Genomic DNA, 26,421 nt, shown 5'->3' with positions numbered 1-26,421 from the left:
AGTACAAAAACCTATAGGTTGAGTATCTTTAAGAAAATAGGACAGTACTTACAAGAGTTGTTTTGAAACTATAAATCAAAGCAACAGAGAAAAGTTCTCCCTTTGATATTGAGACTAGATGTAACCTGGAGACAGAGCAAAGCCAAAACAAATACAGTTTACTTAACACACAAGCGTATTTCCTCACACACAGTGCAGTGCTCTACAACATGATGAGTGTATGGTTCTTGCTTCATCGTACTGATTGATCCTCCATCCATTCTTTTTTTTCCCCCCATCCTCTAATTATCAGCCTTCCCTTTGGATTTGTCCTTGGATCCCCATCCTAACCTTTCTCCTGGGGACAGCTCATTCATATCCATGATAATGCATGAAAACTTACTGAGCACCAACTATGGACTAGGCACTATGCTATTCACCAGAACACACCAAGAACACATTGTCCATGAGCCAGAGAAAAACACTTGAGTAACAACAGTATAATGTGGTAAGTAGTACTGAGTGAAAGTTGCTCAGGCATGTCTGACTCTTTGTGACTCCCTTGGAATTCTCCAGGCCAGAATACTGGAATGGGTAGCCTATCCCCTCTCCAGGGGATCTTCCCAACCCAGGAATCAAACTGGGGTCTCCTGCATTGCAGGTGGATTCTTTACCAACTGAGCTATCAGGGAAGCCCATAATGTGGTAAGTGCCCTACTAAAGGTTCATGCAAATCATAGGAGCGAAAAAAAAAAAAGAATGTGACTGACATCTGAGAAGTTTTCACAGAAGGAGATATTGCTAAAGGACGACCAAAATGTTCAAAGGTGGATATGAAAATTTCAAGCTAAGGAGACAGTCCAAAGACATGGCATAACATGTTAAGGACAAGTTTGATGTGGAAGAACTTAGAGGAGTTCAAGGGGGTAGAAGGAAGTAAGGCCGGAGATAAAGTGAGTGCTATGGAGAGCTCTTCTAAGCACTGGTAATAAGTTTCAACTTTATTCTTTATGTATTGAAAGCCATTAAAAGCATTAAGCAAGAAGGAGACAAGATCATCTTTGTATTTTAAAATGATCCTTTTGGTAGCAATCTGGATGCTCCTTTGCTAAGACTCAAGCAAGTACAAAGTATTCCAATAATCCAGGTGAGAAATAATGGGAGCCTAAACTAAGAGAGGGGCAGTGGGAGATGAAGAGGAAGGACAGATTCAAGAGCACTGATCAGATCTGTAAGCAACAGAATGTAGGTGGGTAAAGAGAGGGATCAATAAAAGGCAAGTTTTTAACATAGCTAGTTCGATGTGATATCACTAAATGAGACAAAGAATATGAGGCAAGTATGATAGAGATAAGGCAAAGGATAAAAGGAAAATAATATCTACTTTGACATGATGAATTGAAGAGTTCACTGGGATATCTGCAGGCAGATATCCTGGGAACAGTTGAATACAAGAATGCAGAACTTAGAAATAATATGGGGAGTCAAAGCCACTGGCAAGTGACAGCTTCAGTGTTGAAAAGACATCCAGGAAATATAGGATGAAAAGTATCTAATTGTCTAGATAGTCCCATTTTTCTCTGACACTCTGTTAGAAAATCTATGTCCTCTGTCTTTGTTCATTTCCAGACTTTTCCATTTGGACATCCTACCATCGCCACAAACATGAGTGAATCTAAAATGGTTGAATATTGGAATTATGTATATTTCCACCTTAGTAATTAGCGTTTCACAACTGGATTACTGCAGCAGTTTCCAGGCTTCCTTATCATGCAGCTCACTACTTTACAATTTATATTGCCAGATATTTCTTACCCTTTCCTCATATATCATTTCCCTGCTCAAAATCCTTTATCGGTGTCCTGTTAATCACTGCAGCCAAGCGGAGCCCCACATTCAGTCTCTGTCACTTCTCAGCATTATTCTTCTTACAGGACTAGGCTCCTCAAGTACCCCAGTGTTCACTGCATCCTTGATTCATGCTGTACCCCTATTTCCTCTTCTCAGCTTATCCAAATCCCATTGAACATTTCAAGCAGTATTTCTCAACTTTTTGACCATTTCTCTTCAATAAAGCTAACTCAAAACACTGTTTCATCCTTGTCCACTTCCACTAGAGAGGCTGGAAAAGTTCAGTACTTGTTTTCTGAGCCTTCCTTGGAACTAGGAGAGACCAGGTGACACAGTTCTAGCCAATGGTGCTGCTCCCTTCTCCTTCTTGCCTTGAAAATGAGCACAGGTACCCAGAACTGCAGCAACCATCATGGGCTCATAAACAAACAAGGCAGCCTGTTTAGTCTTACAGCCTGGAAAAACACAAATTGCAAGGTCCTTGATTCCATTCCTTATGTCACACCAGGCCACAATTGCCTACCTCTGGCCTTAAATTAGGTGAGAAAATAAGCACCCAATTGTTTAGGCTACAATTGACTGTCTTTGTTTTTTGCTGCAGAAAAAACTTCCAAACTGATATACATGGCATACTTCCATTATTTATTTTCAAACAATAAGATACCCTTAATAGCTAATATTAATAAATTCATGAGTGTTTTTATGTGCAAAAACTCACTTGACAGTTCCAACACATATCTAGTAAACTGTCAGCTTAGATATGTAGACACTCATATCTTCCACCAGTTACAGCTTTGTGTAGAAACTATCCTCGCTGAAGTTCAGAGAGGCTAGGAGAAGCAATAATTAAAATGCTTATATTAGTTAAAGGGAGAGTTTCAGTTCTTCAATTGCAATGTGTTTAAGTTATTCTGTAAGCATTTAGTTCTCCTTTACTGCAACTAAAAAGAGAGTTCTAAATTACTGAATTATATATATATATATATATATAGTTACATTTTGCTTTCCCACTAAAGAGAGATGGGTGACCCCTCACAGAAGAGCACTGAAGTATCCCTGTGTCCTGATGTGGACAAAGGATCATTCCATGCTCTGGTAGGCATCCTCTAAGGAGGCCGTCAGTGTTCCCCACCTCATGGCATTTACAGCCCTGTTTAACTGGCTCACATAGAGTGGGGCTTGGATTTAGGGGCCATGTCATATGGTAACTCTATGTTTACCATTTTGAGGAACTGCCAAACTGTCACACCACAGTGGCTACAGCATTTGACATGCCAGATAAACTACTTTTTTTTCTCTAGAGCAAAGGACAAATTATTTAACCTGAGTTTCCCATGAATTATAAGAAAGAAAGAAAGAAAGTGAAGTCGCTCAGTCGTGTCCGACTCTTTGTGACCCCATGGACTGTAGCCTACCAGGCTCCTCCCTCCATGGGATTCTCCAGGCAAGAGTACTGGAGTGGGTTGCCATTTCCTCCTCCAGGGGATCTTCCAAACCCAGGGATCAAACCCAGGTCTCCCACATTGCAGGCTGATTCTTTACCATCAGAGCCACCAGGAAAGTCTCTTTCACAGTAATAGACTACAGAGAGGTTGTCATTGTTCAGTGGTCATAATTTCTGAACTGAGACTTTAATGAAAAATTATTCAAATATCAGTTTACTATAGTAAGTTATGGTAAGGATACCAGTATCCTCAGGGAAAGCTTTAAGAAATAAACACTTATTTTATAAATGCAGAACAAAAAAGTAAAATTCTCTGTTCTCTCTAAATTGGCACCTCACTTCTGATTTTGTTCTTTAAAAGTAAGTCGTCAATTTAATCAGTGATCAAGAATATCAAATTTGATGAAATACTAAGCACATTAATCTAATCATATTCCTGTATTTCGAATGTCAATTGTTTAAATATATTAACAGCAATTTTTTATTTCTCAAACACATTAACCTCTAGAATTCACCCCAGAAGATTTGCAGAGATTTTTTAAAAAGTAGTTCTTTAGCTTTCTGCAGTAATGAATGTGCCTTGAATCAATCATTCAACACAAAAAAAGTCAAACTTTTTTTCCCTCTATATTTCAGTGGTGTACAGAATAACACATCCTTATGAGGAAGTGCTCTACACTTGTTCACTCTCTGGAATTTTTTCTGTTGTATTTGTAACTCAGTATACATTCATTCTTAGAAAATGTGATATGGCACAGAAAAGGAAACACTGGTATATATCCATTGTGATCCTGCGATAACAAAAAAAATGTCTGCATATAAAGCTGGATCCAGTGTCATAGCAGTCATTTTGGTTACTGTGTTTCCTGTACCAACTGCTGTCTTTTTCCAGCTGAAAATTATGTTGGCTGAGAGCCATGCCACAGAACCTCCACCCTGAGGAGTGACTCAGATAATTAGACAAAAGCATGTAAACCTCTCCAGGATTTTTTCAGACTTCTCTCTTGACATTCCTTCCTCTTAGGCATAGATTTGGTGACTACACATTTTGTGTAGTTGAAAGGAAAAAACTACCACTATTCATAAACCTACAATGCCTGTTCTCAATCATCATCTTTGAAAAGGTATTAATACAACAAATAGTTGGCTCCGCAGTATCTTGAGAAAGTCTTTGTTCACTGAATATTTTTTATGTACAGTATAATTTTTCAAACTTACTATGGATAATTTCAAACATTCAATTGAACACCCATGTACCCATTCACTCAACTTCAACAGTTAGCAACTCATAGTCCATATAGTTTCACCTATAAGTTCAGTTCAGTTGCTGAGTAGTGTCCAACTCTTTGCGACCCCATGAATCGCAGCACGCCAGGCCCCCCTGCCCATCACCAACTCCTGAAGTCCACCCAAACCCATGTCCATTGAGTTGGTGATGCCATCCAACCATCTCATCCTCTGTCATCCCCTTCTCCTCCTGCCCTCAATCTTTCCCAGCATCAGGGTCTTTTCATATGAGTCAGCTCTTCGCATCAGGTTGCCAAAATATTGTAAACCCACTCCTTATTCCCAGATTATTTTAAGACAAATCCAAGATACGTAATTTCATCATTAAGTACTTCAAGGCTAGCATTAAGTCTTGAATTTTATTTCTGCTTTCATTTTTTTTTATGATTAAGTTAGAGGGAAGAAAGAAAATAGAACTAACATCTACTGAGTGCTTCCCATGCCACATGTTATGCAAGAGACTTTCTCCTAAATTACCACTTTTAATGATAAAACCCTGCTGGGTGAACATTACCAGTCCCATGTTTAGAAAAAGAAGCAAAGAGAGAAATTTTCCAATGTCACTTAACTATTGAGTAGCAGGGCTTGGGTTCAAACCTAGGTCTGACTCAAAACGTTATGCTGTTTCCCCAAATTGACCCTGTCAGGTAGGGTCCTAAAATGCTGGTGGAAAGGTAGGAGTTGTCTTAGACAACCTTTTTGAGGAGGAGGCACCTTTTCCGTCTTCAGCCCTCCCTCCGTGCTATGAATGATATCCCAACATCATACACAGGATGTTTCCAGAGTCTAATTCTGTACTCTAGTATTTCTAACACTTATGCAGAAGTCACAGTTTGCTCAGTCACTATTTTGATGCTCAGGAAAGCGACATGGACTCTGATGTACACCAGTAGGCAACATACTTCAGGGTTTATTAGGAAGGGATGTGCACTAAGAAAAAAACACAAACAACAACAAAAAATCCCTACCGCCTAGAAATCGTCATAAGTATAGAAAAATAAATATTAACATGTCTAAGCACATGGAAACAAAAACCCTGTCAACAATACTAGAAGGAAGATTAGTTACCCAGGATATAATTTGGAAAATTTTCCATGCTAGTCTAAAATCTATGCTCCAAAAATAAATAAATTTTTAATTAATAAAACCTATACTCCAATGAGATTTCCAACAAATAAGACTACCTGTTAGCATTTATTTAAAATATTTTTTCCAAGATGTCCCTATTACATTATTACACTAAGTAAAGAAAAAAAAAAAAAAGAATCAATATGTGATATTTTGTTGTGTAACTTGTTTGTCTCAACGACAAAAAAAATTAAGATTCCTCAAATAAGTTTCTAAATACTAGGTTCTTGTGTGAAATACATTGACTATCTTAAATCAAGTATTATCTATGAATTGAAGAGAATAAAAAATATAAATCGATCTTATAAAAAAGAATTCAAATCATAGATAGGCAATCAACCACAAAAGGCTAAGAATTTTTCATATACCAGTACTACTGTTTACTTTGCGATACTTACCTATCTTTATCCTCAAACTTGATCTTTACAGTTCAGATTTTTTTAATTTCAAAAATAAGCCATAATACAATGTGTTCATTTCAGATATAGACTTAAGGTTCCTAAGGAACAATTCATGGTCTAGGAAAAACCTCGAGTGTATCAAATGAAAATACAATGTGTCAATAGCTACCAGTGTCTCAGGTTTGCCCTGTTAAGTCTACAAATGAGTCAGTGGTAGTAACCTCAAAAATCTTGCTTTAAAAGTAGTTTAAGAATCACTATTGGTTACCTTGAGCTAAATATAAATACAAAGATACTGACTGACTTAACACTTTACTACCAGATCACTACGTATTTTTTTTTAGTTTAAGGTATTAACTACTATTTTTGATACCAGTGAATGTGTTGGAAAAATGAATGAATCCCAAATACTAATAATAAAAGAGTTATTTTTTTAAAACTTCTATTTTAAATTTACTTAAAGCATGGAAGCAGATTTTTTTAAATAATTCAACATTAAGCTCTCAAAGTCAAAGCCTCAGAAAAAGGAAAGTTATGGTTCATAGCCACTGACTCATTTCCTTAGATGATTCAACCTCCTGGCTTTAACAGTGCCTTGCCCTCCCCTCCCCCTTCCACTTTTAATTCAGTACTGGGGGAAAATAAACCTCTACCACTAAACAGCTAGCTCTCCTGTGCTAACACATCATAATCTTTTAAGTAAACTAAGTCTCTCTACAAGCTTTTATATACTTTTGATATTAAAGTCCTATTATATAATTAACAGTGGCTCAAAGATACTACGTTGATTTTTCCAAAAGTTACTGAAAAAATGCAGAGGTGTTTTTTCCACCTCTTAAATATGTCACTGGCACAAAGATGATTTCATTAAAATGTGCATCTTTCTGCTACCCTGCATAAACCCTTGAAAAGAAGCCTGGGCTTCATCTCACTTCTCCATGTATTCTTTAAATATTTATATACCTCAAATGTTGAGTTCCTGATGAATAACATGTTCATGAGCTTAGCTAATACAAAGTAGAGACCCACAAAGACAGATGAAGAGAATTAATACAAATACACCCAAGGCACGTCTACACACGCCCAGAACTCCTGGCCAAATTCACAGCAGAAACCAATACATCTGGCTCCTCCTCCCCAAGTAAGGGCAAGACTAGCCAGCCACACAGAGTTCAGAAACCATGTGTACTGATGCTGCTCCTGAAAAACAACAAACCATCCCCTAATCAGAGGCATATAGAGGTATGTAGTTCAAACCAAGTTGAAAGAAAAAGTGAAAGTCACTGTCACTCAGTCATGTCCAACTCTTTGGGACCCAGGATTTTCCAGACCAGAATACTGGAGTGGACAGCCTATCCCTTCTCCAGGGGATCTTCCTGACCCAGGAATCAAACCCAGGTCTCCCACATTGCAGGCGGATTCTTTATTAGCTGAGCCACAAGGGAAGCCCAAGAATACTGAGTGGGTAGCCTATCCCTTTTCCAGGGGATCTTCCTGACCAGGAATTGAATGGGGTCTCCTTCACTGCAGGCAGATTCTTTATCAACTGAGCTATCAGGGAAAACAAGTTGGGGTCACCTTATTTAACATAAGGTAGGAGAGAAGGCCTCTTCCTCCTCACCATCTATGGCACCCCTCCCACCCCACAGCCCCCCACCCCTCATTTACCCCAAAGCCTTTTTTGTCAACCAGGCCCGCAGGTGATAGTGGATATATAAAGAAGAATGTTTGGGAGTTATTTAAAATTGCCAACTTTTTCACTCTTTGGAGGGAAGTACCCTGCTTATACACTTCCAACAATCCCTGCCCTTCCAAAAGTTGTTTTGCCTCCAGGAGCATCCACAAGTCCCTGATAAGTTGGATTAATGATGGACAGATCTCCTGGATGACTGACACCAGGTTTTACTGGATTCCATGTTGGGAAAAAAAAAAAAAGAAAATTATTGCAGTTTGTTAGAACCTTCCCCTCCTAAAGCCTATTGCTTTGAAGTCAATAAGACCTGAGTGTGAATGTAGGCTCTCCCATTTATTTTTTTTTATTTTTTTTTAGGCTGTCCCATTTAATAGCTGTGGTATCATGGGCAAATTGCTTGAATTTTGTATGGTAAGTTTCTTACCTGTAAAATGAAAGATAACACCACCTATGTTGCTAGTCTGTTGTGAGGATAACATTTAAAGTCTGTTGCACACTGGCAGGCACACAATAACCATTCAGTAATGTGTAAGTCAATAAAATTATTTAGTACTATACTCCAATTTTTCATCCTGTAGGATTTTAACCTCTAACTCCTAAATCATTGCAGAAGAAATACCATGAAATTCAGAACTGATTCTGACAGGCAGTATTGTCAATTTGCAAATCTTTTTTTTTTTTTTTTAATAATTTTTAAAATTTATTTTGGCTGTGCTGGGTCTTCATTGCTGCTCTGGGTTTTCTCTAGTTGCAGGGAGCAGGGGCTGCTCATTGCAGTGGCTTCTCTGGCCGTGCACAGGCTCTAGGGCACATGAGCTTCAGTAGTTGTGGTGCACCAGCTTAGTTGCTCCATAGCATGTGGGATCTTCTCAGACTAGCGATCGAACCTGTGTTTCCTGCATTGGCAGGCAGATTCTTTATCACTGAGTCACCAGGGAATCCCGCAAATCTTAAGCTTCCTAATAAAGTGGTAACTATATTTTAGTTAAATTGGGATTAGGTCAATCATTATGTCTACAAATTAGAAACTCTTTTAAATTTCACTCCATGGCCATATAATTGCCAAATACAAATACATTTTGCACCTAGTCTCAGCTACATCACTAATTGCTATGGTTTCCTGGACATGTCAGAGCCACCATGGCTTACTTTCCACATTTCTGAGATTGGGATACCACCATCACATTTGTAATTACACTGGGACTATAACTACCTGGGCATGGTCACTGCATTTCCAAGGAGAGAGCTCCAACTAAGCTAAAAAAAAAAAAAAAGTATCTTACAGGAGTTAAGGTTTTCCCTGATAGCTCAGTTGGTAAAAAATCTGCCTTCAATGCAGGAGACCCTGGTTCAATTCCTGGGTCAGGAAGATCCCCTGGAGAAGGGATAGGCTATCCACTCCAGTATTCTGGCCTGGAGAATTCCATGGACTGTATAGTCCATGGGGTCACTAAAAATCAGACATGACTGATTGACTTTCACTTTCACAGGAATTGAGGTGAATGTTTTTCAAATGGTTCCTTTTTTCAATTTTACTTTCCCTCTAGGAAACAGGTGGTAGGGAGTGCATGTTCTCCATTCCCTACTCCACCGTTAATAATCAAGACCTGCTGCTGCTGCTGTGGCTGCTAAGTCACTTCAGTCGTGTCCGACTCTGTGCGACCCCATAGATAGCAGCCCACCGGGCTCCCCGTCCCTGGGATTCTCTAGGCAAGAACACTGGAGTGGGTTGCCATTTCCTTCTCCAATGCATGAAAGTGAAAAGTGAAAGTGAAGTCGCTCAGTTGTGTCTGACTCTTATCGATCCCATGGACTGCAGCCCATCAGGCTCCTCCGTCCATGGAATTTTCCAGGCAAGAGTACTGGAGTGGGGTGCCATTGCCTTCTCCGAATCAAGACCTACCTACCTAAATAATGTTTTGAAAATTAAATGACCCTCTTGTATTAAAGTGTTAGCATCCCTTCATCTCCAGCTTCTTGGAACACTTCTATTAGCAGCTTCTCTACTATCTCCTGTCTTTTTCATTGCAAACTAGTTTCTGACCACTTCACTCAAATTTATCTAAGGAAGATCTCAATGACTTTTAATGTCAATTCTAAAGAAGTCATTCTGAACTTCAAAATTCTTGATCTCCCTGTAGGATATGATGTCATTGATATTCTGACCCATGTCTTCTAAGTCTTCTCTGTTAACACCCTCTTCTTCTAACCATCCCTTAAACATTGGTGGTCCCCAGGGAGGTGTTCTATTCTCTGCCCTTTATTCTTCTTACTCCAAGGAAATCTCACTAGCATCTTTGGCTTGAAAAATCACTTACAAGCTAATTCCTAAACTTCTATCTGTAATCTAGATGTCTCCTAACCTAGCTGGATGTAGACTGGACATCTTCATGTAAATGTCCATACCATCAGATCAGATCAGATCAGTCGCTCAGTCGTGTCCGACTCTTTGCGACCCCATGAATCGCAGCACGCCAGGCCTCCCTGTCCATCACCAACTCCCGGAGTTCACTCAGACTCACGTCCATAGAGTCAGTGATGCCATCCAACCATCTCATCCTCTGTCGTCCCCTTCTCCTCCTGCCCCCAATCCCTCCCAGCATCAGAGTCTTTTCCAATGAGTCAACTCTTCGCATGAGGTGGCCAAAGTACTGGAGTTTCAGCTTTAGCATCATTCCTTCCAAAGAAAACCCAGGGCTGATCTCCTTCAGAATGGACTGGTTGGATCTCCTTGCAGTCCAAGGGACTCTCAAGAGTCTTCTCCAACTTGCTGTCAAATCTGGGTATGTCATCTCCTTCCTCCCCTTAAACTTGTTCTTTTCCAGCTATACTTTTACAAATATAAAACTTTCATTAGCAGTCACTTATGCAAAATTTCCCTCTTCTTCCTCTCATTTGGTTGACCCAAACTCATTTATTCTGTCTCTAAAATAGGGTATCCCAAACTACAGTCCTTGGGACCCTTGTCTGTTTGCTGTGGTTTTTTTGTTTGTTTGTTTTTGTTTTAATATCGGGGTGTGGGATCAAATGAGTTTGGGAAATGCTGGGTTAAGGCAGGACTTCTAAGAATCTTCAATATACTGCTAAAGAGTCTTGGGAATCCCAAATGCAGATACAATCTGAAGCGTTTCCCAAATAACTTGGAAGCCTTTTTCTCCAAGGATTATCTTCTGTGGTCAGTGTACCAGAGAACATACTTTACAAAATGCCATTCAAGGATTTCTCAAATGGATCCTCTCCTCTACACCATCATAGCCACTGCTTCAACTAGGAAATTCTATCTCACCTAGTCTATACAGTAGATTTCCGGCCTAGGAGCTTTATTCATCTTTTATACAGTATTTCATGAGCTCCCTACAGTGTAAATTTTAGGTAGTTTCGTGCTTAAAAATCTCACAGCTTTTTCCTAGTACCCAAATTATAGAATCCAAAGTTCCTCAAAAAACCAAAGGCACTTCATGATCCATCCCCTCATCATCTTTTCATCTTCATCTCACACCAGTCCACGCTATGCTCCAGGCCTAACAAACCATAAATTCCAGAGAGTGGTGGTAACACTTTCTGAGTTTTACACATAACTATTCTGCCTAAAATGTCAACCAGCTTTTGCTTAGCTGAGTAATTGCTATTTGTCCTTTAAAACTCACCTCAGATGGTCCTCTTCTTCTGAAGCCTCCCATTTCCCAGTCAGAGGAAGGTGCCTCACTGGTGTACAGTCAATGAGTCGTCTACCATAACACATCTTTGTAATTTACTGTGTATATTTATTTTCAACTGAACTGTGACCTTCTTGAAGATTAAAGACATTTATTTGTTCCAGCTATGGAGCCTAGTGCAGTGCCTGGAACCTAATAGATGAACGCTTGGTTAATAAATGCATCAATATATACATTATCTTTTAGCTCTTTCAATATTATTTCTTTCTGAAAACTCATTTAAATGTATAAAGTATGGGTTTTATCCTTGGAACTTTAGTTTGGGACCTAGAAAGATATTTGGCAACTTCGGTTAAGGGCCAGATCGTAAAGGCCTTGTGCGCCATATGGTCTCTGCCCTAACTACTCAACTCTGCTGTCGCTGTGCAAAAGCAGCCATAGACTGTACACAAATAAATGACCATGATTATGTTCCAATAAAACTTTATTTACAAAAGCAGGCAGTGGGCCAGATTTGACTTGTGGACATTGGTTGTCAGTCCCTGGCTGAGAGAGCTTATCATATCTCAATGATCCTTAACTGGTACCCTCAAATAAATTTATTGAAATTATAAGCACGGTATCAGGAAGAAATAACTACACTCTAAAAATGAACTGTCCAGTACAGTAGCCACTAACCACATGAGGTCATTGAGTAAAGGAATGTAGCTAGTCTTAAATGAGATGTGCTTTAAGTATACAGTATTGCATACTCTTGGATTTTGAGGATTTTGTGTGAAACAAAGGTGAAACTGTCTTAGTAACAATTATTTTATAGTAGTGACATTGAAATAATATATTTGATATATTTGAGTTAAACATATTGCTAAAATTGGTTTCACTGTTTATTTTTACTTTTTAAAATGTGACAACTAAAATATTTTAAATCATATATGTGGCTTGCAATATATTTATATTGGACAGCACTGCTCTAAGAGAGAATAATTATAAGAGTATGCCTAACAGATTCAACCTCTTTTCATTCAAATTATAAATGAGACACTTTACCCGATTATCAAACTTTCTATTCAAAGCTGCTGTATATCCTGCTTTCTATCAATGATGCTATCATTATCTTTTACGTAAATTCTCCCTCCACATTAACATATGCGTAAAGTGGCAGATAAATATAGGTCAGCCAGTTAAATTGGAGTTTCAGATAAACAACAATTTTTAGTATATAATTTTAGTATATGGTTTGGGATTATTTGTACTGAAAATTAATGTTTGTGTGAAATTGAAATTTAACTCAGTGTCCTGTATTTTTATTTGCTAAATCTGGCACTCCTAGTCAGACAAGTCTATTCGCTATCTCCCAAATACTACACATAGATTACTACCCTTGCTTACCTATTTTAACTGAGATAATCAATTCACTTACAACAGTGCTTAGCACACAATAAGCTTGAAGTAAGTACTAATATTGTTATCCCTCTGACTTTGTGGGTCCAGTACAAAATATAACCTCTCTCCTAAATCTAGTATTTGATAAAGTATTTCATTACTTACTTTGAACATTTCATATGTGTCTTATCTAGCCTTAAATTTCCATCTCATATAGAAATTACTGAGAAATAAAATAGGATTGTTAAATAAGGCATATTGCAACTTTTTATCAACGTTTACTCTTAAGTTCAAGCTTAAATTCCTAAGTACATGAATAAAGTGCCCTTGATGACCCTGGACTCTAGGCTCTTGCTGTCAGAGGATACAGTGTTCAATAAACCTCACTTACAAAATGTGAGGTTACAAAAAGCAAGAAATTCATGTATTAGTACCTGAAATGTCCATAGTTATAAATTTAGGAAGTAAAGACAATATAAATTGTACACTCTGAATTTTCTAAAACTTTCTTAAATCAGGAGTCTATATATAAATAATTGTACGATAATCAGCTCATTGAAATGTTTACCTATTTTTCACAATGATCTGTAAAATTCACAATCCAGGAAGTGGTCACATGTTTTTACAGAAAAAAATTTTTTCTCAGTTGGAGTTTAATACAATACTATGTTCGCCACTATACAGAAGACTCAAATTATATAGGGACTGAAAGTCTGTTGATGACCAAATAAAATTATGGGATATTCCTCAGAATAAGCTTTCTGTAAACACACACAAAATTTTAGGTACATTATTAACCAGTGGTTCACCTCAGTTATATTCTCAGGACAGTATAGACTATCTGAGTCCAAAGTCTGTCTCTGCTACTTATTAACATATGCTATCTAGTTGGTGATGGACAGGGAGGCCTGGCATGGTGCAGTCCATGGGGTCGCAGAGTTGGACAGCACTGAGCGACTGAACTGAACTGAACTGATTTAATCCTCAGTTTTCTCAGCTATAAAACGGGAGCTTTTTCTGCCAAGGCGTTGTGAGGATTAAGAAGATATGCATGAAATGCTTAGAACAATGCCTGGCACATGGCAAACATTCAAAAAATGCTAACTCTTATTATTCTTAGAATGTTTTCCAATTTGATTTCTTCGTGCCCCTCTAGCTCCAATTTAGGACTTATTCACAAAACTAATTTTTAGAAATAAAGATCTGGAGGAGAGAAAACACTTTGCTGTATTAGAACAAATTTCAAAAGTCCTGATCCTTGCTTCTTTAACTCCTTTAACAAATTTGGCTTTTGCCCTTACATCCTATGACTTTCTGAGGCCAGTGTAATGGGAAACAGCTTTCATGCTTATGACTAGCCAGTTTCACATAGACCCTTCTATGAACAAGAAGTATTTTTATTTGTTAAAGCTCCCTTGTAAATATCCTCCGTAAAACTTACTTCTATAACTCCTAAATCATTTTAGGTTCTCTTTTAAGATAGTTAGGAATTCCCACATCCTACTATGTATATAGTATGGAACAATTTTTCTATGCAAGTAATAATTCACATGTAAATTATTTTTCCTAATTTATATTGATTAGAGGAATAGTGTTGTGGTCCATGAACAGTACAATAAGAAACCAAATACCATGCATTATATTATTTTCCAAGTCCAAATAAAACACTTCCTCTTACAAAGTTTCATAATTAAAAATACTGGATTCAGTACTTGATTAAAATAATACCAACTGAATAAAAGCCACAGTTCAATGATGTTATCAAACTATTCTAAACTAATCCAGGTTACCTGGAGGAAAGGCGCTTTGTACGAAAAGCATGCTTAACTTATATCCAAAGACCAATAAAACAACCATAAAAATAAGAGGAATATTTTTTAATGAAATGATTCATGAAATTTTTAAGAATATGAAAACTGATACTGAAAAACTATGGATTTCACACACTCATCCAGCAAGAAAAGAACCCCGGTTAGACTACTCAAATACAAGTCTCAAAGATCACTACATGTTCGTATGTGGTAAATTACATGTGCCACTGTTTCCTAAAGTTTTGATTAGACTCATTTAACAATGGTCTTTTGAGGGGTTTGCTTTATAGTTTGGTAATGTTTTTAAAATTGGGCTTTAGGGAATTCCTTGGTGGTTCAGTGATTAGGACTCCATGTTTTCACTGCCGAGGGCATGTGTTTAGTCCCTACTTGGAGAACCAAGATCCCACAAGCCTCGAAGTGTGGTCAAAAAAAACAGGGCTTTAGATCTGGGGTCAACAAACATTGTCAATCAAGGGCCAGATAAGTAAATATTGCAGGCTTTTCAGGATACTGTCTCTGTCACATATTCTCATTTGGTTTTTTTGATCAGTCTTTTAAGATGCTTTAAAATATAAAACATTCTTAGCTCTTAGCTTAGTCTCTATAAAAACAAGAGTAACTACATTTGCCCTTGGCCAGTTTCCCCACCCTTGTTTTACACTATACATATTATCTTTTTGCTACTATGTCAATTTCATTGATATTAATTTTTCTGCCTTCAAATATTTGTTCAAATGTCACCTTCTCAATGAGTACTTCTCTGGATACATGCCTACCTGTTCCCTATGTGTGTATATATATATATGTGTGTGTATATATATATATAAAACATACTATGTAATACATAGTATATCACCTAACATTTTTATCATTCCTACCTCCCAACACCAATATAAATTCCATAAAGGAGATTTTTGTCCACTGATATATATTTTTTTCTTCATTGTCCCTAGAACAGTGCCAAGCACATCAGTGGGCTCTCAGTAAGTAAACTTACACACTTAGAAAAACCATGGAGGAAATACACAGTTGATCCTAGAACAAGTTGGAGGTTAGGAACGCCAACCGTCTGTGCAATGGAAAATCCAAATCTTCGCATAATATTGTAGTTGCACAGTATCTGCTGATTCAACCAACTCCAGATTATGTAATACTGTAGTATTTACTATTGGAAAAAAAACCCATGTATAAGTGGACCCACTCATATCCAAACAGTTCAAATCCATGTTATTCAGGGCCAACTGTATATCCAAATGAAGACAGGAGAAAAGGTATCCAAGAAGACTGACAAATACTTTTTTAAACATTGTTTCCGGCAGTCATAAAACATTTTAAAATTCAAAAGTATTTTCTTACTGCCAACGAAAGTAAGGTTATTTCTAGACTAATTCCTGGAAGTTTACCATTACTTTGGCTTATTTAACAAATTTCAGTTGTTATTCCTAAACCCCTCTATTCCGCCTCTTTGACCTCACCTCTATGTATTCCCTGCCCATTCAACTCACTTATCTAGTCTGGCAACTTTGAAGTTTAGTAAAGCAGGGAGAGAAAAGTTACTTTGCCTCATTTATCACTCCATCTCCCAACATTCCCTTTCTGTAAACTTCATAATATTGTAATCTTTCCTACTTTGTCTTTACCATTCAATATAAACAAAGCAAAAGGAGATTCTAGTGAATATTATATTCCAAACACATTATACTCAGTGATTAATTATTTCTAGTTGCTGTATACGGTTTTACAATTCTTACCTCTAAGGAAAAATCTGCCTTACCACCACCCATATATATACTCGGCAAGGTAAAGAGGAAATAACTTTGGGAATTCAGTAAACTTCACCACCATTCAGATTACAGCTATAATATTTCTAAGCTTATATTAAAACATAAAAACTAAAATAAAATATCCTCTACCACTATCTCTGATACTTGATAGCCATTAATAATATTAATGTGGGAGTTAAATTATACTAGAGATCAAAGATATTCTAAACAAACTACTAAGTTAATAGTAAAATACTACTATTCCTTGCTAAGAAGGAATGCCCACACAGAAAAGATGTTTTTAAAAACCCTTTATACGTTATTCTTCATCTATTTTATTTTCTAAAGGGCTACAATTCTGCCATGCTTATAAGACATGCAGGCTTGGTTTTTAAAAGACAAACTTTCTAAAATCCAAGTCAATTGTCAAGGATTAAAACTATGCTGTAGGTCAATTCTTCGAGAGACACAATTCTGTTCTAAAAAAAAAAAGCAGCATAATAAAAACTGCTATAGAACTTTCACTTTCTAAATTTTTCAACTGTTTTTGTGTCCTAAAAGTTATCATAAATTCAGATTAAATTTGGTGGAACTAAATCAGCACAAAATTTCCTTGATAGCCAGAATCACAAGAACCAAACTGATTCTTTTTCTTCTTACAAAGGCTAAATGACTCCCAAATTAAGTCACTTTGTACCATATATCCCTGGAATAAAACATGGCCCAACACACCACACGTCCCACTTAATCTAGTTCAAACGAGTAACATAACGTGAGAAACTGCACTGTGTAATTCCTTTATTTTCTGCATATTAGTGCTTTACCAACACTACAACCATAAAGAACACAATTCCAAGTACTGTACTTTTTAGTTTGGGGAGATCACAGTCTACAGACTCATTTACTTATTATTAGACAAGATTAACCCCATTCAACTTACTGCAGTTTTTAAATGCACATAAAATACAGAAATTGATGCAATTAAACAAAATCTTCAGGATCTTATTTCTTAAATTCTTAGATTGTAATTTTTTTCTGCAGGCTTAATTACCGGTCCCCATGACCACCAATGGTTATGGCTCAATTTAACTACACCAATTTATCAACCTTTTATATCCTTAAAGATAACGTAAGTGAAAATCACAATTTCTTATCAAAAGATTTAGGGTTTTCCAAATTTCAGATATTTGCTTCCCCTCCTCCCCCCACCTTAAGACATTTCAAATAAACTAAAAATAACCACATCTCACCTGCAACATTCCTTAGCAATCACTTGATGTATAAAATTTTAACTATGCCCCCAGTTATTTTAAGACACAAAAATGGCTGCCTACCAATCTGTCTTGTCACAAGTTAGAAATACTACATTTAAGAATTAACATGAGGGTTTCAAGTTTCCTCCAGTTTAGGCATTTATACCTTTGTGCTTGTCGCTTCAGGATGTTACTGTAACATTGATATTTGTATAACCCATGTTTATGTACCTTATATGTAATCATTTAACACACTAGTAATTAAATGTATGATGGAGCTTTGGGAATTTTAAAAGCAACGAAAATGTTCTTAGATGTGTGTCAGCTTCATTTCCAGAGATACTTCTACTAAAGTGAAACTGAGAACTTGATACTTTAGTTGCATTTTGAATTCAAAAATCCCTCTGCACCATTAGGAGCCTACAACATAGCACCTTTTCTCATCTGCTTTAAGTAAAACGTTTGTCAAGAGTTTTACTTTGAAGAGTTAATTTTCTATAGCCTTGTATTTCTCATACATCTTTGGTAAAAGCTCCATTATACAATATGGCCAAAGCATGAAGGACCAATACTGTCCAATCATATACCATGATATCCCGTTCAATTTTTGTTTTCAGACACCCTCATAAACAAAACCCACTTCACCTTTTCCTGTAAACTGCATTTGCAGTCTACATTTCTGAAATTCCCTAAGTTTTAATTCCTTGAGGATCTCTACAATTAATCCTTAAGGCTATATAAGAACCAGATGCTGCTACACTATTCTGTATTAAGCATTAACATTTGGTTCAAAGTATTATCATAGTGGTCTCAATAATCTAGTTACTGGTCCTAACCAGCTAAGCAAGTAATCTTGTTAAGATTTGGGTATCACCAGCAAGCACATTGCTTACACTTGAAGAAAATAAGTTTACATTCATTGTCATCTGTAGGTTCTTCTTCTACATCCTACTTCCCCTTTGTCATTCCTCAAGTCTACACATCATTCATTCATCACATTTCCTTCCTTAAAGGAGATAGTGTATTTTTGAACCAACAGGATATCTATTTGCATGAGTTAATCCAACAGAATACTTTTTATAAAACATCTTTTCCAGTGTTCTAATTAATGGAGATATGGATCACTCACTTACTAAAAAAAAAAAAAAAAAAAAAGACATCTTCAGGTTGCTATAATGTGGAAACAGATTTTTTTTCCAACTAGGTAAAAGGTGCATATAATTTGAATTGTTAAATGACTTATTAATGAACAAAATAACCATTCCAGTAATTTAAAATCTACTGGTCTTAGATATTTGAAACATGGTAAAAGGATATATTCCAGTTTTGCCCAAAAGTCACTTAAAATATCTACAAATATTTCATCTGTGTATGTTATACACCATTATTGCTCCATTTTCTGGAAGAGTATGTTTTAAAAGTTAACAAAGAGGGAAAACACAGCAAAGTTGCTAACTTTGCAGCGAAAAAAAATCTGTGTCCTTGACAGGTTATATTTTCATAGTTTTATGCAGTGTAAGTTAGCTTTGCAATGGGGAACTTGAGTTTTATCCTTACTCATGCATGATGTATGTTTCAGAACTTAATAGCTGAAAATTCAAAGAACTTCTTACATTACCTGTTTAACATACTGATGTGGAACTGGAACATATTACAAGGATATTACTCATTATTTGCCACTGTGGTCTAAGTTTACTGTACTGGTCTTAGATATAAAAGGTCACATTTGAATTTACTAAGTTAAAGTCAGAACTCATAAGGGGGGGGAAAGGCCTTAAATATAAAAGACAAACGGCAGTTTGATTAAGCAATAATTTTCAGTTTACTAGATGAAACAGACTTGCAACATAGTCTGCATGAATGCAAAATAAGCCATCTACAGCAAGTGATAAGGAAACTGGGCAAAAAGGAAAAAAGCATACATTGGAAAAGAAGATTCTCTCGAGATAAAAAAATCAAACCATTATTATAAAGGAGTTTACCAAGAACTGCTATATTTCCCCCATCCCATTTGCTGGAAGTCAACAAGAGCATCTAGCACTTTGTGTTCATGTCAAAAAGTCAGATCAGAGCATCCTAACGCAAAGCAAAAAAAGAAAAGAAAGAAAATCCCTAACCCCCTCCCCCAAACCGCAGAACTGTAACTCCAGAGTTCAAATTCAAAAGAAGAGAAAGTGGCAATTGAAAGAGGTGATGGTGGCGATAATCCTATGAATGGGTTTTTGATTTCTCTCCTTTCCGGGGGATGGGTGGAGAATGCTCATTAGGATTTGTAGTTAGAGGTTAACCATGTGAGCCCCTCATAGAGTCCGTCCCCCGAGGTGGCACAGGAGGGCTGCACATACCAGTTCCTGTCCCGAATCCGGGTCAGGCCCAGTTTCTCCTGGATCTCGTGGGGTTTCATGGCATCGGGGAGGTCCTGCTTGTTGGCGAAGATGAGGATTATGGCGTCCCTCATCTCCCGGTCATTGATAATGCGGTGCAGCTCCTGGCGGGCCTCGTCGATGCGGTCGCGGTCGGCGCAGTCCACTACGAAGATCAGACCCTGGGTCCCGGTGTAGTAATGCCGCCAGAGCGGCCGGATCTTGTCCTGGCCGCCCACATCCCATACGTTGAACTTGACGTTTTTGTAAGTCACCGTCTCCACGTTGAAACCCACAGTGGGGATGGTGGTCACCGACTGGCCCAGCTTCAACTTGTACAGGATGGTTGTCTTGCCGGCCGCGTCCAGGCCCAACATGAGGATCCGCATTTCCTTGTTCCCGAAGATCTTAGATAGCACCTTCCCCATCGCGTCGGAAGAGCCGGGGCCGGGGGCATTCAGGTGTCCCGGGTCCCCTCCGCCAACAACGCCGCCGCCGCCGCGAAACAGAAACGGAGCCTCCCAGTCGCGAGGGCGCCCGCGCGGCCTGCGTGGGAGTCGCCTCCTCTGGGCAGAGGCCCGGGCCCGCCGCTCACTCGGGCATCACCCACCACACAACTTGATTCCTCCAGGCGCCGCGGCCGCCGGGGCGCTGAGTCTGCGCCGGGAGAGCCGCCGCCCTGCTGAGGCGCGGCCCGGCCCGGAACTGCCCTTCCCCCCGCAGGCGCCGCGCGAGCGCCGCCGCGGTTCCCGCTCCTCCGCCTTCTCCTGGCTCCGCCGCGGGAGACTGCGGCCCTTCGGCCCGGTCCCCGGTCCGCGAGCACCGCGCTCACCACCGACCCAGGCCACCCGAGAGGCAGCGCGGCTCCGGCGCCCGGTCAGGTCATGGATCCTCGCGGGAACTCGGTGCGCTGCCTGCGGAGACACAGAGAGGGAAAAGGGAGTTACTGCTGGACCCCCAGAGGAGAGCGGAGGCCGAGGGGGCCCGCCTCGCCAGCTCAGCCCAGGAGGTTACCTCCAGCCGCCGCCCCGCGCGCGGGCTCCCTCCGGCCTCCACAGCCTCCTCCCAGTTCTGCCGCTGCCGCCGCCGGAAAAGGCGCCGAGGAAACCGCCTCACTTCCCCTCCCGACTACGCAGGCGCAACAGAGGGAGTCCGACCGTTCGGGCAAGAGCGACCTCTGTAAGGAGAGCGGCCCGCGCGCCAAGCGTCGGGGCGCCACGCGCGGAGGGCGGGGCTACGGCGGCCCGGAGGTCTCGCAGGTGCGGCCAACCCCCACCCCCGCGAACCTCGGACTCTGACTAGCTCCCACCTGTTGCTCCTCTAGCGACTCCTTCCTCTATGCATTCCTTCTTCTGCGCTCTCACTTCCTCCACCCCCAACTCGATCCAGGGGAGCCGATCCTCTACGGAGCTCCAAAGGGTGGGGCTCACGGACCGCCGGCTCCCCCAACGAACGCCTTCCCCATGCTCCTTACAGGCCTGTTCGCAGACCCCAGTGCCTGCCTGATCTTCCGCGAGGTCCCTCCAGCCTGCCGCAGCCTTCGGGAGCCCTCAGTCTCCCAGGGAAGCCCTAGCCACGGTTTTTACCTTTCCCCTGGCCCTCTTTGGCTTCCTTTTATCCCTTGTGTTCTGTGCGTTTCCTGAAAGACACGTGGTAGGCAAGTGGTTCGCGTGGAATCTGCCAGTCAGTGCGGAGCTTTTACTGAGCTTGGGTTTGTTCTGAAGCCCGTCTTTGGGGCATTTGAGCCCAATCTTAACACATCTCGGCAGGACCAGTCCACGTTTCTGTTGTGTGTTTTTTTAAATTACAGTATTATCAACAGTTTCCATGCTTTTTCAACTTTTTAGAAGGTGATAATTTTTCATGTGTAAATATTATCATCTTTTAGTGTAATTAGTAGTAACTTCTCACCCAGCCACTCATTCTCAACTTTAAGAATTAGAAAGACTACTTCTGTTGCCTCGATTTGAACATTTAACCTTACTGAGTTATCTCATGTTTAAACTGAGTGTACTACTGACTTTGCTGTCCGCAAACCCTATTTGAGGATTAAATAATAAGTATAATGTTTGTAGAAAACTTCAGGAAACCTTTTTGTGTCAGATGTTTATTGGTAAAGTTAGACTTAAAGTGAAAGCTGGAAATGAAGGAAAAACAGGAAAATAGTGTTTCGTTTTTTTAAAGAAAATGCTGTAATAACATAAGGTAACATACTTCTCATTTCACAATTCAAGAAAATGTGATAGTGGTAGATGGGTTAAATGATAACCTCATAAACGTCAGCCTGAAGTAAATTTAATTACCAAAGTTGTTAATATTCTAGCAGTGATTTACTTACCATCAGCCTGAATATGCATGCACTGTCTTAAAACTGAAAAAAGGATTTAGAGTCAGAAGATTGGGGTTCAGAGTGTCACCCCTCCATTTCATAGCTGTGAATCCTTTCCTCTAAACCTTTGTAAATTCCATCTTCTTTAAGCTGTTGAAACAGATGAAGAATGATATCATCCAGAATGAAAATAGTCACTATTGATTGTCATGATGAACACTGTATTACATACTTTAAATATTTTCCTTCAACCTGCACAGCAACCATGTGAGGTAACTTTGAGTATTAGTGGAAACTGAGGGTCAGAGAGGTTAAGTAAGTTTTTGAAGGTTCCAGAGTTGAGATCAAATGGTGAATCTATGGCTCATCCTCTTAACCCAAAATTATGCTATCTCCCTGAGTACTTCACACGGTTGTTTGGAAGCTCGATTATATTACATTTGACTCTTGAACACCATGGGTTTGAATGGCACAGATCCACTTGTATCATCAATACTTGGCTTTTTTTTTTTTTCCCAATAGATTTGTAGTATGTTACTACACAATCCGGGTTGGTTGAATCCACAGATGTGAAACCTGGGATATTGGGGGTGACCTAGAAGTTATCCTCAGAATTTGGACTGTGTTGAGGTGAGACCTCCAATGTCCCTATTGTTCAAGGGTCAACTGTATTTCTTATAACTTACAATGCTTTATAACTATTGGGTTGGCCAAAAAGTTCATTCAGGTCTTTCTGTACAATGATATGGGAAAACCCCGAATGAATTTTTTGGCCAAGCCAATATAAATAAGGTGCCATCAGTTCAGTTCAGTTGCTCAGTTGTGTCTGACTCTGTGACCTCATGGACTGCAGTACAACAGGCTTCCCTGTCCATCACCAACTCCCAGAGCTTGCTCAAACTCATGTCCAGCGAGTCAGTGATGCCATCCAACCATCTCATCCTCTGTTGTCCCCTTCTCTTGCCTTCAGTCTTTCCCAGCATCAAGGTCTTTTCCAATGAGTCAGTTCTTCACATCATGTGGCCAAAGTATTGGAACTTCAGCTTCAGCATCAGTCCTTCTGATGCCATAGTAATTATTAAAGCTCCATGGTAATTATTGTTTGAGGAAGGAATTTTTTATATGAGGCAGTGACTATTGTATCTTGCTTCATTCCAACACAATAGTTTTCTCAGAGCAGATTCCAGTTTTCCCAACTAGATGGAAGATTGATTTTCTGGGCTTTTACTTGTTTTTCAGTGAAAGGTGTGATATAATTAAAAATTGAAGCAACTTGAAGCACTAGCATCTACCTGGCACTGGTACTGTGCTAGGGCTAAAACAGTTTATGTTTGAAAGCCAACTTCCATTTATCTTCTAACAGAGTAAGTGAAGACAGAGATTTTGCATTCTCCACATAATGTCCTCAGTGACAGCATGTAGGTCTCAGGAGTTCAGTCATTATTTACTAAATGAATATCTTTTATACCACAGAGGAGGTAAAACAAAAAAGGAAGCACATATACAATTTTTATCTGTGGTCTGAAATAATAGGTTAGTCAAGATTTTCATACAGTAGCATATCTTACAGTGGCTCTTCATGTAACAAATTATACAATAGATTATTTTAAGTAATGATCATAAAAAAATAATAACCAGAATATACATACAGTGAAAAATTTTAACTCTATATATGCACACTTTTTTTAAAAAAGTGAACTTCACTAAAACCAAAATATCTGCAAAAAGTAACAACTTAGAGAACTACTAAATCATCATATCACTGATAAAATTTTTTCTTGACACTTTCTTGAAACAATTTAAAAAGTAAATTTCAATTTAAAAAATATTATTGTCATTCAGTGAAATATTTTATAAATAAACAAATTTATATTTATAAAATAAAGTATTAAATTTCTCAGTTTGCATTTTATTTCACTGTTTTAAGTTACAGACACAAATGTAAGCTAACTCCTATAGAAAAATGGATCTCTGCTTTTAACTCAGCTTGCAAATGAAGAGATTTCTCCAGCTTGCTTTCAAACAAGACTTCACTTTTAAATGCCATTTCATAATGTCTAATCTGTTCAATATCACATGTTTATTGTATCCCTGACTAAAGCATCATCTTATAAGAAAAATATTTACTTTCATAAAATGACTTAGCTTTCCACTTTAAAATGAAATAAATGTCTTCTTTAACAATAGCACCTCATGCTATTTACCCTTATTTCTGAACTCCTATAACTTTGAAAAATCACTCACTTTGTATCTCGGTAGTATCTTTCTTTCTATCCTATGCAGGATCAGGGAAATTCTGGCCACACATTGAGGGTGGAAGCCAAAATGATAGTTCACTCCCTCTTCCCATGTCAGCTGAAGAACTACTTGCTAGTTTTTCCTCTTTAACCATAAAAAAAAAAAGTATATCCCAATCAAAACCTTGATAATTACTTTAGTTATCCCTGAGTATGAAGACTTTCTCTCATTTTCAGCAGTATTAAGAGTGGAAAAGATATAACTAAAAACAAAAGTTTGAACTACAGTTTTTTGCTATTCAGTACCTTTGGACTATCAGTAAATTACTGTTTGTAGTTACTTCTACTTCTAATATAAAATTCTGAGAACAATGACCAAGATTTATGAGTGTGGAAATGGTTGTAAAATCCTAGCTAAATGTTACACTATAACCAATTTAACAATGGCTTAGCTGGGCAAATTTTATGAGTTTGTTTCCATTTCAAGTAAAAAAGATTTATATTCCAAAAGGCTTAGAAAGACACCTACTACATTATATGTCCACAAATACTAGTCAGATAATATAAGCCTGCTGAGCTCAAGACTGGCTTCAGGGGTAACTTTACAGTTTTACAAACCAGAGTCAATGGTGTGGTGACTCTCTCTGGTAAACTAGGGGGACACTTCCTATACTCTCTTCACCATAGGGAAACCTTGGTCCCCTGTATGCTGACTTCCCAAATTAACTAGATTGATGCTGGAAAAGGAAAGTTCTGGAGCCTTTTGAAGCAGTTTCTGATGTTTGACTTCATTTCCAAATGTAAAAATGGGTCTTTCTGCTGCTTATTATATCTTTTAAACATTACAAGAAATACTAAGTCATGAATTCAACTTTCACAGTAGTGATGTTGGTTGTATAAGAAGGTAAACCTGTGACTTTATAACAGTTTCAATGTAGATACATTGTTAACCATGTATCAGAGATTCTAGGAATAGAACAAGATACCCAGTGTATTGAACACTTTTGGCTGTCTTTGGAAATGGCACCCCCACCCACAGGAACACAGGAGTAGACGTCTGTCACCCCTACTGGTTTTTCCATGTTCTACTTCCACGCATACACCTCACATCATACCAAATGGACTACAGGTAGACTCATGATCCTAACTTGCTAATTGTACTCATTCCTGAGAATTTAAAATCAGATCACTGATTCAATGGACACGAGTTTGGTTAGACTCTAAGAGCTGGTGATGGACAGGGAGGCCTGGCATGCTGCAGTCCATGGGGTCAAAAAGACTTGGACATGACTAAGCAACTGAACTGAACTGAAGGAAGAAAGACCATTATCAGTCTGTCTCTTCCCAGTGGGTCCATATTCTCTTAACTAGGGACTGTGTCACAGCCATATTCTGGTGGCAGAGTCTTTGGCAAGAAAGATAAAGCAGATGTACAGTGAGAAGTTGAGACAAAATATATTATACCTTGGGCTCCACTGCACAGTTCCAGGCCCTTCCTGGAGTCTGTCTCCATACCAACCCTTGAGTTTCATGAAGTACTTGCATCTTTATACAAAATGACCTTTCTTTTTGCTAAAGCAAGCTCCACAAGGCTTCCCTGGTAACAGATGGTAAAGAATCTGCCTGCAATGCAAGAAACCTGGTTTTGATCCCTGGGTCAGGAAAAGTTCCTGGAGAAGGGAATGGCTACCCAATCCAGTATTCTTACCTGAAAAATTCCAAGGACAGAGGAGAGCTGCAGTCCATGTGATAGCAAAGAGTCAGACATGACTGAACGACTGACACTTTCACCTTCAGTTTTCTTTCAAGCTCCAGTAGGCTTCTGTTACTTAAAAATAAA

General features: G+C 38.8%; 1 protein-coding gene and 1 long non-coding RNA gene across 6 annotated transcripts in view; one reads left to right on the top strand and one right to left on the bottom strand.

Moving 5' to 3' along the window:
- The window catches only part of LOC112448447 (uncharacterized), a 172,259-nt gene that overhangs the window by 124,844 nt on the left and 20,994 nt on the right, over positions 1 to 26,421 (top strand). The window lies entirely within an intron of this gene.
- ARF6 (ADP ribosylation factor 6) lies at positions 17,181 to 21,656 on the bottom strand. Of its 4 annotated transcripts, none has more exons than XM_059890714.1 (2): positions 21,325 to 21,656; positions 17,181 to 20,929 (listed from the first exon to the last, which is right to left on the bottom strand). In XM_059890714.1, the coding sequence occupies exon 2, from the start codon at positions 20,441 to 20,443 to the stop codon at positions 19,916 to 19,918; it is 528 nt and encodes a 175-aa protein (XP_059746697.1). In that variant the 5' UTR covers positions 20,444 to 20,929; positions 21,325 to 21,656; the 3' UTR covers positions 17,181 to 19,915. The 4 variants fall into 4 exon arrangements, with proteins under 4 accessions (XP_059746697.1, XP_059746698.1, XP_024853747.1 ...); XM_059890715.1 differs by having other exon boundaries at positions 21,490 to 21,656; XM_024997979.2 differs by having other exon boundaries at positions 21,602 to 21,656.

Source organism: Bos taurus, chromosome 10, assembly GCF_002263795.3.
Source record: "Bos taurus isolate L1 Dominette 01449 registration number 42190680 breed Hereford chromosome 10, ARS-UCD2.0, whole genome shotgun sequence".
Lineage (NCBI taxonomy): Eukaryota > Metazoa > Chordata > Mammalia > Artiodactyla > Bovidae > Bos > Bos taurus.
The sequence above is the reverse complement of the archived record's forward strand: the minus strand, read 5'-3'. Positions and strand labels throughout refer to the sequence as shown.